Here is a 13,065-nt window from a genome sequence, read left to right on the forward strand (position 1 = left end):
GAGGAAATTAGAAAGGGAACTGCTATAGGGAAGGATTTTAGGGGTCCCTGGTCTGCCAAACCCAGATGCTAACTAAAGATGGGGAGAGAAGGGGAGAAAAAAGGGGGGGAAGAAAGGAAAAAGTCCTAGATGCAAGATAGTTACCTGACTTGTAGAGCAGTTGGATGGGGGGGGGGAGAGTCCTGTGGAGGACCCTCTGACACGGAGGGAGAGCCAGAGAGAGAGAGCATGTGGGCAGAAGCCCTCTCTTAAAAGGGGTTTTTTCCAGACCTGGAGCTGACCTGGATGACCTGGATGTGACCTAGAGCTGACCTGGATGTGCTTGCTTACTACAGACAGTGGGGTGCTTTCAATATGTAAAACATTGAAAGGATTATCAGCAAAATTCAATAGGGTCAAATGACTGTCTTCCTAGCTGGGGGAACTTACACAATACAGTAACCCAGGAAAGCAGTTCAAATCTGCATAGAGTACTGAAGGCCTTAGGAGTGGACCTCAACAAGTGGGAAACCCTGGCCTCTGAGCGGCCCGCTTGGAGGCAGGCTGTGCAGCATGGCCTTTCCCAGTTTGAAGAGACACTTGGCCAACAGTCTGAGGCTAAGAGGAAAAGAAGGAAGGCACTTAGCCAGGGAGAGAGACCAGGGACAGACTGCACTTGCTCCCGGTGTGGAAGGGATTGTCACTCCCGAATCGGCCTTTTCAGCCACACTAGACGCTGTTCCAGAACCACCTTTCAGAGCATGATACCATAGTCTTTCGAGACTGAAGGTTGCCAACTACTGCTTAAGCGGTGATTGAGTTAAAACAATACAATGAATAGGAGACACTCAAACAATGATTTACAATGCCAGACTTCTTCCTAGAGAGGTGGAGGTTGTATCAGCTTGTGACTTGACCAGAGTTTTTGGAAACATGTGCTGGGAGAGGTGTGGCCTGCATGATGTTTTAGTAACATAACCAGATATAAAATCACAACTAAGGAAAAGGGGATTTTCACGTAACAGAACAGGCAAATAATGTTAGTATGCCTTTAACAATTCAAGCAGGAACTGTCGGTTAAGGTGGTGGTCATTCAACAGTTGAGAGGATACAAATTCTTTGTAACCCCTGAAGATGCTTTCCACAGCTGAAAGCAAAACTTCGGGACCAGATCCTACAATGAACTTTTATCCATGGCTTAAAGACTCAAGAAACACTTCAAATTATGTTTTAAACTCTTCAGCCATTAAAGCCTTAATATGTTTGTAATACTCACTCTGTTTTTGTGTGCATTCACAGAAGCATAGCGGACTGTCCCCCGGAAACCAGCAACATTACGAGGCTAAGAGGAAAGAAAATAATTAAATTTAAAATCAAAGCTGAGAGTTGGCAGAACTACTTATGTTTTCTTTATCACGTATGGCCATAAACTGTTTTAATGTGTTTTGTTAACCTGTATTGATATATGAAGTAGGTATTTCAGTTACAGATTAAATGTTACTCCGTAAAATGTAACCCTCAGGACAGTTAAATTTCAGAGTGGAAAAGTCATTTGTAACTAACAATCGCAGTACTCGCATGGAACTTAATTACAGACTAGTGTGAAAAAAATCATCTTTTCAGGATAAGCTCTCCCTCAAGGATAATATTTCAGCCTTGCGTGGACAAAACCCATCAGTAATTTGTCATCTCTGTACAAATTGGAAAACCAGAGGTTTGAGGTAAATAAAATTTTAGAGCAGCCAAAGATCTAAAACTGGTTGCATTCCCCAACAGATGAAGAAAGGAATTGCAAGAGCCTCACCCTCCCTAATAAGTTTTTTAAGTTGCATAATTAAGACAACAATTCTTTGCATAGCAACTTTGGAGTAAGCCTTATTGAACTCAGTAGCATTGCAGTAAACTTGCATTGCAGTAAACAAGCAATGTATATGTATAGACTGCAGTGTATATGTCAGAAAAACATGTACCTGTCATAATCCTTCAACACTTGTAAATCCCATCTTAAGGGGGAGCAAGCAGAAGGAGTGAGCAACACTACTACTTTCAGTTGCACACCCAGGGTTTTTACTGTGCAATGTGTGAAAAACTTCCTTGAAATGGCAAATATGAGGTGGAGGTTAGGCTCAAAATGCATTGATTTTATTTTTAACATAGGACTGAATAATTAAATTCTAAATTCTATGGCACTGCATCACATTTCCTGCTCCTATGAGCTTCCATTGTCTGGAGAAATTTACATCAAACTAAGAGGAGAAGGATTCATAATCCATTTTAAATTCAATAAAAAATTTCAGGAGGTTTTCCTAGATGATCCTGAAGTAAGACATTTGTTTAATCACTAATCAGACTTAAGCAAAAATATTTTTTTTTCCTTTTGGGGGCTAAGAAAAGGGGAGCATATGCTAAAGAAAAACACCATACTCATTCTGTCACATTGGGCAGATCACCCTTGTTGTTATGGCTAGGATTCCATCACTAAAATGGCTTGAATTTCAGGTGCATATTTCATGCTGTCTGTTTTAGAAGGAAGTAATTTTGATGGCCATAAACAGCCGCTAGAATACTCTGTTCTTGCACAAGCAGCAAGATTCAAATCAACAACATAGGGCTGCTATTAAGACCAAAAAGATCTCCATCCAACACAGCCACAGCAATCCCACCAGTGCCCACTGCATTTACAACTCAGAATGCAGAAGACTCCCAGCTTATGCAGCAAGAGTTGAGACATATCCAGTCCTGAAAAGCAAAAATTATACCGTGAAAAGCAAAAACAAAAGCAAAACACAAATCAGAACTTGAATAATAATTAAAACAGGCAAGCACAAAACAAAAGAAACCAAGAAACATTGTGATGGCTCACTCACAACTCATGGCTGAGATGGTTACAAGCAGCAGATGGGAAGCCAACGCATCAAACACAGTCTCAAAAAAGGAGCCCAAAAGAACTGTAAAACAAAGAGAAACCCAAAGAAAACCATGACAACAACAATGCAAAATGAAGGGAAACAAAAACAGAAATGGATTAAAAATCTGGTCAACATTTATATTTGAAGTGTGTATCTTGGATTTCCTGTTTGAGATATTCAATGTTTCGTACTCAACAAGTACTTTATTCATATTGGCACACAGGAATTCAGATTGAGGAGACTGTTGTATGGATGCTGAAAGTTGATGCTCCTGTCTTTGGAGAGGGAAGGAATAAATGCCATGTAGTCCTTTCTACCATGCATGCTGGTTTCTATGCATGTCTGAAATCATTGCTGGTTTCTATGCATGTCTACCTGGAAGTAAATCTCATTGTTTTCAATGGGGCTTACTCCCAGGAAAATGCATATAGGATTATAGCTAAAGTCTCTAAAGGACAAAACCAATATAAATGTATACAGGAGTCACTATGATCTCTTTGTCCTTACCCCAGCTTCCCCATTTGAACATAAGAACATAAGGGCAGTCCTGCTGGATCAAGCCATAGGCCCATCTAGTCCAGCTTCCTGCATCTCACAGTGGCCCACCAAATGCCTTAGGGGGCACACAAGACAACAAGAGGCCTGCATTCTGGTGCCATCCCTTGCATCTGGCATTCTGAGGTAACCCACTTCTAAAATCAGGAGGTTGCACATACACATCAAAGCTTGTAATCCGTAATGGACTTTTCCTCCCAAAATTTGTCCAATCCCCTTTTAAATGCATCTGGACCAGATGCAATCACCACATCCTGTGGCAAGGAATCCCACAGACTAACTAAACGCTGAGCAAGGAAATATTTTCTTTTGCCTGTCCTAACTCTCCCAACACTCAATTTTAGTGAATGTCCCCTGATACTGGTGTTGTGTGAGACGGAACAGAGCATCTCTTTATTCACTCTATCCATATCCTGCACAGTTTTGTATGTCTCAATCATATCCCCCTCAGGCGCCTTTTTTCTAGACCAGGGTGTCAAACTCATTTCATACAGCGGGCCGAATAGCATTCATGATGCCTGCTGAGGGCCAGAAGTGATGTCATTAGGCACGAAGTGGTGTCATTAAACTGGTCAAAACCAGAAATAAGCACTCTGTTCTTGTGTAGGAACTCATTAGCTGCAAATGACAGAAGAGAAAATACACAAATCTTGATCATATTTCAAGATATGGGCCACCCTTTCAGCAGTCACACCTCAGCACAGCTCAGCAGCTGAGAGCCGGAAGGCCAGATAGAAAGCTTCTGTGGGCTGCATCTGGCCCCCAGGTCTTATGTTTGACACCCCTGTTCTAAACTGAAGAGTCCCAAACGCTGAAGCCTTTCCTGATAAGGGAGGTGCCTCTGCCCAGTAATCATTTTAGTCGCTCTTTTTTGCACCTTTTCCATTTCCAAGATATCCTTTTTCAGATGTGGCAACCAGAACTGGATGCAATACTCCAGGTGTGGCCTTACCATCGATTTGTACAATGGCATTATTGGCATTATTTACAAGCGATGGTATAATAGCATTATTTGCAAGAGAGATGTATTACAAGTGCATCAACTACTACTTAAGCCGTCTGTCTTGCCATTCCACCCAAATCCTTTCCAGCCATGTTCTCCACCTTTTTTGTTTCTTAAAGTTTCACAAGCATATTTACCTATTTATCTTTCACTTTCCTCAAAAATATCAAAGCAATTTAGAAGCATTTTTAAAAATTTCTCAGTGGGATATGGAGAAGGCATCCTAATGAAATTCTTAACAATAAGGGCTATTCGGCAGTGGAACCAATTTGCAAAGGAGGTGGTGGATTCTCCTTCATTGGAGATCTTCAAGCAGAGGCTCAGCAAGCACGTGCTAGAGATGCTCTAGAATTTCCTGGTACAGACAGGGCGGACTAGGCAGGTGGTCTAGATGACCGTGTGGTCCTTCCAACTTGATGATTTTATGACATGACAGGCATCAGCCAATCAATGCTATGCACAAATAGCTTCTGCTGCAAACTTGCAGAAGACTTTTACCTCCTCCGCCTCCCAAACTTCACCATGGAGATGAAAAACTATGTTTAAATTGAATGTGGAGGTCTATTTCAAACCAGCACCTTCAATTTATCATATGTTACATCAACTGGCCTCCTCTAAAAGGTCTGAAGAGGAAATAGTCTTTCTTCTTTAAATTATGGAACCAGTTGTCTCGTCTAACTCACCTGGTCAAGCTATTTAGTTAAAGAATTCGTGCTCCACAATATTTTTGCAAAGATAATAATATTTACTTCGGTGTTACAAAACACCTAGATCAGCCACTTTGCTCCATTATTGGTACAGATTTGTGCTCGATTTAGAAACTGAAAACTGGCCAAGTAGAAAATTAAAAATATTATTTGCTTTAATTAAAGTTTTTTTTTTCCCTCCTGCAACGTTCAGATTAATCCAAATAGTCCATGCATTCTCTTTCCTAACATTCTGCTTCTCCCACACATTCATGCAGAGACAAAGCTGCACTTACACATACATACCATATCCAGTCAGGCATTGCAAACTACTGCAGTGCGGTCTGAATCACGAGAAGACAGAGCTCTAATCAATGGGCGAGGGCTGAGTCAGCAAAAACAGTGGCATGCAAAGCACAGCAGTGCATTGCCGATTCATGTGGAGAGAAGCTTATCATGACAAAAATGCTACTTTTCCCCTGCCGGCCCATAAATAATAATGAGCAAAAGAACTAATTATAAGCAGGGAGCCTAAACAGAACACATGAGCCAAAGCTTTCTGCACCAACACAAAAGCAACAGATACAGAGTTAATCTCAAACTGAGAATGAGAGCTTGCATTGAATGAGAGGAAAATCATTTGGATTGTCAGACCATTTAAGTGCTGGCAAAGCTAAAACAACTTCTCATACACGGATGCCTTACTGACAGCATGACTAAAAGTCTCCCAGAGTATGTTTCTAAGTGTGTACAGGATGATAAACATTAGGCAAACCAAATAGTTTACCACGGAAGATTGAGAGCCCAATCCTATGGTTTTTTCTGCCAAAGCGTGCAGACATGCCAAACAGGTTGAGCAGCATGCTATGGAGGTGGAAGGCTGACTGGGAGGGGAAAAGGGAAATAAATATTTTCTTTTACCCCTCCATAAGCCCCTTGATAAGCAATGGGTCTCCTCAAACCCACTCCTGCTGCAAGTCAAAGGAGACAAAGGGGGCATGTCAGCTGCTACCAGAGAGGATATCATCCTGCACAAGTCACCCATACCGGGTGCCACCCGGTCCCGCCTCCCACACACCCCTGTCCCTCCCCTGTTCTGCTCACACACATCCCAGTCCCATTACACCCGTCCTGCTGACTCACCTCTGTCAGTGGGCCTTCTGCAGCTGCCTGCTGGGCCTCCATGTGCTTGTGGAGGTGCCTTCCACAACTGTCAGAAAGCACGTTCCGCTGCTGGAACGCTAGTTCCAGCAGCAGCAACAGCCCATAGGATTGGGCCAAAAAATGTGACTAGATAACATACATGCAACAGGCCAAAAAAGTATATTTCACTGGACCAAGCATTCGTGTCACAATGAGTTCCTCATCAGGCAAAATGGCAAACCCAGCAAGTTACCAGGATATTCCCAGGATCAGCTGTTTGGTGTAACTAGCTCAAGGATCTACGGGGAACGCACCTGCAGTGACCATTAGGACCAGTACCCTTCCCATTTACTTCCCAAAGTTCAAGAGAACACTCTGTACAGAGGGGAATAAGGGCAGAATGTAAAGCTCTACCACTGAAAGAACAAGAGTTACAGGTCAACACTTATTTATTCACCTGCGCAGAGTGAAATCTAGTGAATCACCAAGCTGTAACCAATAGGAAAAAACCTTCCTAAAGTTTCATAGTCTCTGACGTGCATCAACAGCATAAAGCAGTGGTTCCCTATCTTTTTTGACCTGCAATTCCTTAGACCTTCCTTGATGCTGGCTGCGGCTCCCCATTTCAGTGCACTTAAGCGAAGGCACTCTTTACATGCTCAGAGGCACCCTTTCTTATCTTAAAGTTTTTACGCGAGTATGGCTTAAAAGGCCACATAATTTATACTACGCATCTCTAACAGATACATATACCTCTGCTTAAAAGTTATGGGTGCCATTTCGCTTGAGGAATGGGGTTTCAACAATGAACAATGCACCTGGTAACCACTTAGAAAAGGTGTCATCTTGAAGACTAATGAGTGTACTGCTGCATGAGCATTCGTAGACAACAACCAATTTGAGTAAACAGAAGCAGGAACACACAAGTGGATACATTACTGCATTGAAGGATAAACTGACATATACTGATGGATTACCTACATGTAAGTAAAGATATGCAGCAAATCCTTGCACAAATGTTGAATGTCCATTATACTTTTATTATCTCACACATATCAGTTATGCCACCCAAGTCAATTGTAGGAGCAGCAGGTGGGTCCCTGAGTTTATCCATCTTCTGAAGGAGCCCTGTGGGGTGGAACTTCCCCAGCCATTGAGCAACAAGCTGTTCCATTGAATTCTGCAGAAGGTGAGTGACTGTATTTACAGTATCAACAATACAAGGTCCAACAAGAAGCTGACGGAACATACCAAGATCCAGGTCTACAGAGCTTGCGTCCTGAGTACACTTCTGTACTGCAGCGAGTCATGGACTCTTCGCTCACAACAGGAGAGGAAACTGAGCGCTTTCCACATGCACTGCCTCCGACGCATCCTCGGCATCACCTGGCAGGACAAAGTTCCAAACAACACAGTCCTGGAACGTGCTGGAATCCCTAGCATGTATTCACTGCTGAAACAGAGACGCCTGCGTTGGCTTGGTCATGTCGTGAGAATGGATGATAGCCGGATCCCAAAGTATCTCCTCTATGGAGAACTCGTGCAAGGAAAGCGCCCTACAGGTAGACCACAGCTGCGATACAAGGACATCTGCAAGAGGGATCTGAAGGCCTTAGGGATGGACCTCAACAAGTGGGAATCCCTGGCCTCTGAGCGGCCCGCTTGGAGGCAGGCTGTGCAGCATGGCCTTTCCCAGTTTGAAGAGACACTTTGCCAACAGTCTGAGGCAAAGAGGCAAAGAAGGAAGGCCCATAGCCAGGGAGACAGACCAGGGACAGACTGCACTTGCTCCCGGTGTGGAAGGGATTGTCACTCCCGGATTGGCCTTTTCAGCCACACTAGACGCTGTGTCAGAACCACCTTTCAGAGCGCGATACCATAGTCTTTCGAGACTGAAGGTTGCCAATACAATACAACAATACAGTATCAACTAGAGAAGCGCAAAACAAATTCATTTTGGATTTCACTTCTCTGCTTCATTTGGGTGACCTGATTCATTTTGTTGGTTTGCTTCGACTATTTGCTTTGATTTGTGCCCGATTCAGATGGTTACTGTGTTTTCAATTTGATTCATTTTTAAAACCATTTTTCATTTATTTCAATTGCAAAATTCAATTCACTGCCACTTTTTTTTTTAAACCCCTTTTCGGAATCAAATGAAATGTACAGGGATGGAAGCCCTCCACAAAGGACAACCCCAGCTAAACGTAATCCAAATAGATCCAGGGTTTTATTCTAGGGACAGCTATTTTTTTTAAAGAAGGTTTCTGGTCCTGTCAAATGTGTGAAACTCACGAGTCATATAGAGATGCCCCTAGGTAAGATCTCTACTAAATTTTACAATGATAGGTGCTGGAATTCCCAGAAAAGAGAGGTTCAAGTTTATAATTATTTTGGTTCATGTCCAGTTGTCACAAAAGACATGCAAAGTTGACCCTAGGAAAGTTTCCTGAACATTTTCAGAGAGACAGATGCAGGAGCTCCCAAAGAATGTAACACTTCTGTGAACTGTTGTTTGAATGCAAAGCAACATTAACAAAGGTACAGAGATGGGCAATAGTCTGGCATGGTTGGGTAGCTACCAAGTGAGAGAATGAGTTTGTTCCCAGAAGCAGAGAAAAATATAACTGAACTGCACTTACAAGGGGGAAAAATGTGATTTTGACTGGGAGGAATGGATAATTTAGGAACAATGGAATGGACAGGAATTGATGGATTGAAAGTTCCTGGAAAAGTTTCTGAAAACATCCACTTCAATAGAAAATTCATCCAGGGCAGAACATACACTTAGCCCAAGACCTATATGTTTTCACTCATAGTTCCATCTTAAGAATCTCAACAATTGAAAAAGGAAGAAGACTCCAAATACTGGTTCCCATTCAGCTGCTACTTGCCTCATGTCCCTTGCCTGACCTTTCCCTAATTGCTCAGAAGACATCTTTCATATATGGAAGCTTTAAGAAAAGAAGGGGGAGAAAAGCCAAAGGAAGCAGCTAGCTAAGCTGAAACACGATTATAGTTCGTTTGTTAAGCAACTATAATCAGAACAAAACCACATATCCAAACTTGGAAAAACTAATGGGAAACTGTGGTTAACTCAAAGCTGAAAGAGCAAGGTTTTATTCAGTAAAGAGCCAGAGTACTGTAATGATTAGAGCAGTCATTTTCAACCAGTGTGCCGTGGTACACTGGTGTGCCGCAGACGATCTGCAGGTGTGCTGCGGGTGTTTGGTGAAGGATCATTTGTTAATAGGGCCACTGGAGGATGCAAGCCCCTGCTGTCAGTGCGGCGTGCTTTGTCAATTGTCAAAAAAACTGATGTGTGCCTTGACAATTTTAGTGACTTGTCAGTGTGCCGTGAAATGAAAAAGATTGAAAATCACTGGATTAGAGTGTTGGACTAGGACTGGAGAGACCTTGTTTCAAATCCTCATTGAGTCATGAAGCTCACTGGATTAACTTGGCCACTCAGAGTCTCTCTGCCTAACACACCTGATGACTACATAAGCCAGCTGACCCACCCATAAGGTTGGGTGTGTGGCAGACTGGGGGAGACAGCAGTGAATTGGGAGGGGTGCCCTGCATCCTATGCCTGACCACATCCATCCCCTGCCACCCTCCAAGCCACTTCACCCCTGCACGCAATCAGCAAGCAAGAAGCAGTGACCCATCCCTACTATAAGCAAGTAACTGAAGCAGCAGGGCTAGAGGAGACAGCAGAGGGCTGCTGCGACCCAACTGTTCCTGCCACCTTCAACCTTGCCCACTCTCTCAGTCAGGCCCAGTCTAGATGAGAGCGCACTCATGTCAGCAATGACAGCCACTGCTCTCTCCTCTTCCAGCTTCTCCAGGAAGTGTATGGAAGCGGAGAGGGTAGAGGCAAGGGAGATGGGGAACTAGAGTGACTCCATCACCTCCATACATTTCCTCTCCAGGCTGCTTCCTAGGATTTTCAAATCAAAAAATAGGTGGGAAGGGAGGAGACAAAGACAGCAATAAAATTAGGTTGCCAATTTAGATGATCATCTAAACAGTGCAAATGTTGGTTTCTCTCTCTCTTTTCCCTCCATTTAGAACTCTTTCTATTTCGGTCAATTTTTTTTCCTCCATTAAAATGCTTCTTCACTTATTTCTTTTGCTTTTCTTCCTAAACTTTTCTTTGATTTTTATATGTATAAAAAGGGACTTATATCAATTTACAAATGCTTATTATCCACTTTTGTGAAGTGCAGTATTTTATAAATGGTTCACCAACAATGATTTTACACTTTCCTCCAAACTTATTTAAAAATAACGCACACCTCCAAATTTAAATCAAAAGACTCTGGAATCCCTCAGAAACCCTCTCCTTTCCTGACAATCTCCCACAAACAACTACAGTACTGCTTCTCTTACCTAAGTGATGTGCCCACAACCTTCAATACACTGAGATAAGAACTTCAGACAATCAAGCAAGCCTTTTGCACAGAACTGAGGCTGCACACATCCCAGTGATGAAATAATTATAATGTGTGGGTCAGATAACAAATGTTTCATTATGCTTCTTCAGATTAATATAGTCAGGTGCTGGATTCCGAATCTCTGAAACAAAACACAATCTAGCAGTTTAGCAATGGGGGCTCCAGTAGTCATACCTAAGCTCCTAATGATTTGTGCTGCCATGGCAAGTTTCCAGGAGAGGCTATGACTTGGCATCAAATGCACTTGAACACCATCAATGCAGGTGCCCAAGAGGTCGTACTACCACTCAATGACTCAGCTATGCCACAATTGAAAAACATGCTCACCTATCATAAGCATTTACAAGTATTATTATGTGTGCCATGTTACAACCTTTTTGCTGTTTGAATGAGTGGATAAGCTATTGTTGCTTACAATTGTATTTAGCATCTCAGGAAAAGGTCGAAAAGAAAGGAACATGGGATATGGCAACTATAGAGGAGAGATTATACAGCAAGAACCAATAAGAACATAAGAACAGCCCCACTGGATCAGGCCATAGGCTCATCTAGTCCAGCATCCTGTATCTCACAGCGGCCCACCAAATGCCCCAGGGAGCACACCAGATAACAAGAGATCTGCATCCTGGTGCCCTCCCTTGCATCTGGCCTTCTGACATAACCCATTTCTAAAATCAGGAGGTTGCGCATACACATCATGGCTTGTACCCCGTAATGGATTTTTCCTCCAGAAACTTGTCCAATCCCCTTTTAAAGGTGTCTAGGCTAGACGCCAGCACCACATCCTGTGGCAAGGAGTTCCACAGGCCGACCACACGCTGAGTAAAGAAATATTTTCTTTTGTCTGTCCTAACCCGCCCAACACTCAATTTTAGTGGATGTCCCCTGGTTCTGGTATTATGTGAGAGTGTAAAGAGCATCTCCCTATCCACTCTGTCCATCCCCTGCATAATTTTGTATGTCTCAATCATGTCCCCCCTCAGGCGTCTCTTTTCTAGGCTGAAGAGGCCCAAACGTCGTAGCCTTTCCTCATAAGGAAGGTGCCCCAGCCCCGTAATCATCTTAGTCGCTCTCTTTTGCACCTTTTCCAATGTTTTGCAATGTTTTACAGAAGAATTTATAACAGACATGACTTGAAGAGTAATGTTTAAACTGACCATCAAGATACAGTTGGGATCCTTAACTGAGAACTCTGTCTAAGGAGAGCAGCTGGTCAACAAGACATGCCACATTGGGTAAGTGTGAATATTGCCACTGATAGCCTGAACCAGAGTAGATTTTCCAGAATTGTAAACATATATGCCATCATCCCATAACCCTCTCCCTACGTTAACACCACCTAGAAGCAGAAATCAACAGGGTTATTATGTAAAAAACCTATGGGCCCAATCCTATCCAACTTTCCAGCACCTGTGCAGCCTCAATGCTGCCCTGAGGTAAAGGAACAAATGCTCCCATACTTTGAGGAGGCTTCTGTGACTGCCTCCCCACCACAGGATGCAGTGCATGCCCCACTGGCACAGCTGCAGCACCACTAGAAAATTGGATAGGACTGGGACCTAAGTTAGAGCTAAGCTTCATTACACTGGGGTAGATCAACAGGATACATTGGAAAGCCACAGCCACCAGTTGCCATTCTCCCACTTCCTCTCCATCACCTAAGCTACCAATTGCCCTGACTAGGCACTTGTGCATGCTTGTGTGAGTATGAATACTTATCTATAAGAACTGTTATTCTCTGATTATAAAACATTCAGTATAACATCCAGAACAGCCCTATTGTTTAGCAATAAAGCACTTCTGCATGCATTTATGTCTGATCTTTGTACTCTCCTTCTAAAGATTCAGCTAGCTTGATATGTGGTCTATAGAGGTGACTCTTTAGCCCTTGTGATTGGGAGACAAACAATAAAAAGTCTGGAATTTTGTTTCCAGACCAGCATGGAAGAACTTGGACAAAGGATCCAAATCAATCGATAACGACAGACAAATTGGGGTCTCTCGATTTGTCCATTAAACCCTTAGAATAAAAAGGCCTTCCATTAAAGTCCTCAAAAAGATTCAGTCCACTTTTCTTTCTGATAGCTACTGTGAGGCCATATAAACAGATAAATAGGGTTTCACTTGGCCCTGCATAGCCTACATCTCTGGCTTGGCTCCTCAGGCAGAAAACAATTTCTTGTAACTTTATTGAAGACCAAGCTGCTATTGGGGGCCTACCCCCACTTCCCTTCTTGCCAACTTACCTAGTTGCCAGCCTGCTCAGTGCCTAGTTTGCTTTATCTCCCCACTAGCCCGCTTCTCTGGTGACAACCAGTCTTCTGCCTCCC

At 43.0% G+C, this 13,065-nt stretch overlaps 1 protein-coding gene across 1 annotated transcript in view; it reads right to left on the minus strand.

The window, feature by feature from the left end:
• TTBK1 (tau tubulin kinase 1) overlaps positions 1 to 13,065 on the minus strand; it is a 113,375-nt gene that overhangs the window by 54,618 nt on the left and 45,692 nt on the right. Inside the window, exon 6 of the mRNA XM_066611829.1 lies at positions 1,256 to 1,321. Coding sequence (XP_066467926.1) covers positions 1,256 to 1,321 — 66 coding nt within the window. The remainder of the gene's footprint in view (positions 1 to 1,255; positions 1,322 to 13,065) is intronic.

Source organism: Tiliqua scincoides, chromosome 1, assembly GCF_035046505.1.
Source record: "Tiliqua scincoides isolate rTilSci1 chromosome 1, rTilSci1.hap2, whole genome shotgun sequence".
Lineage (NCBI taxonomy): Eukaryota > Metazoa > Chordata > Lepidosauria > Squamata > Scincidae > Tiliqua > Tiliqua scincoides.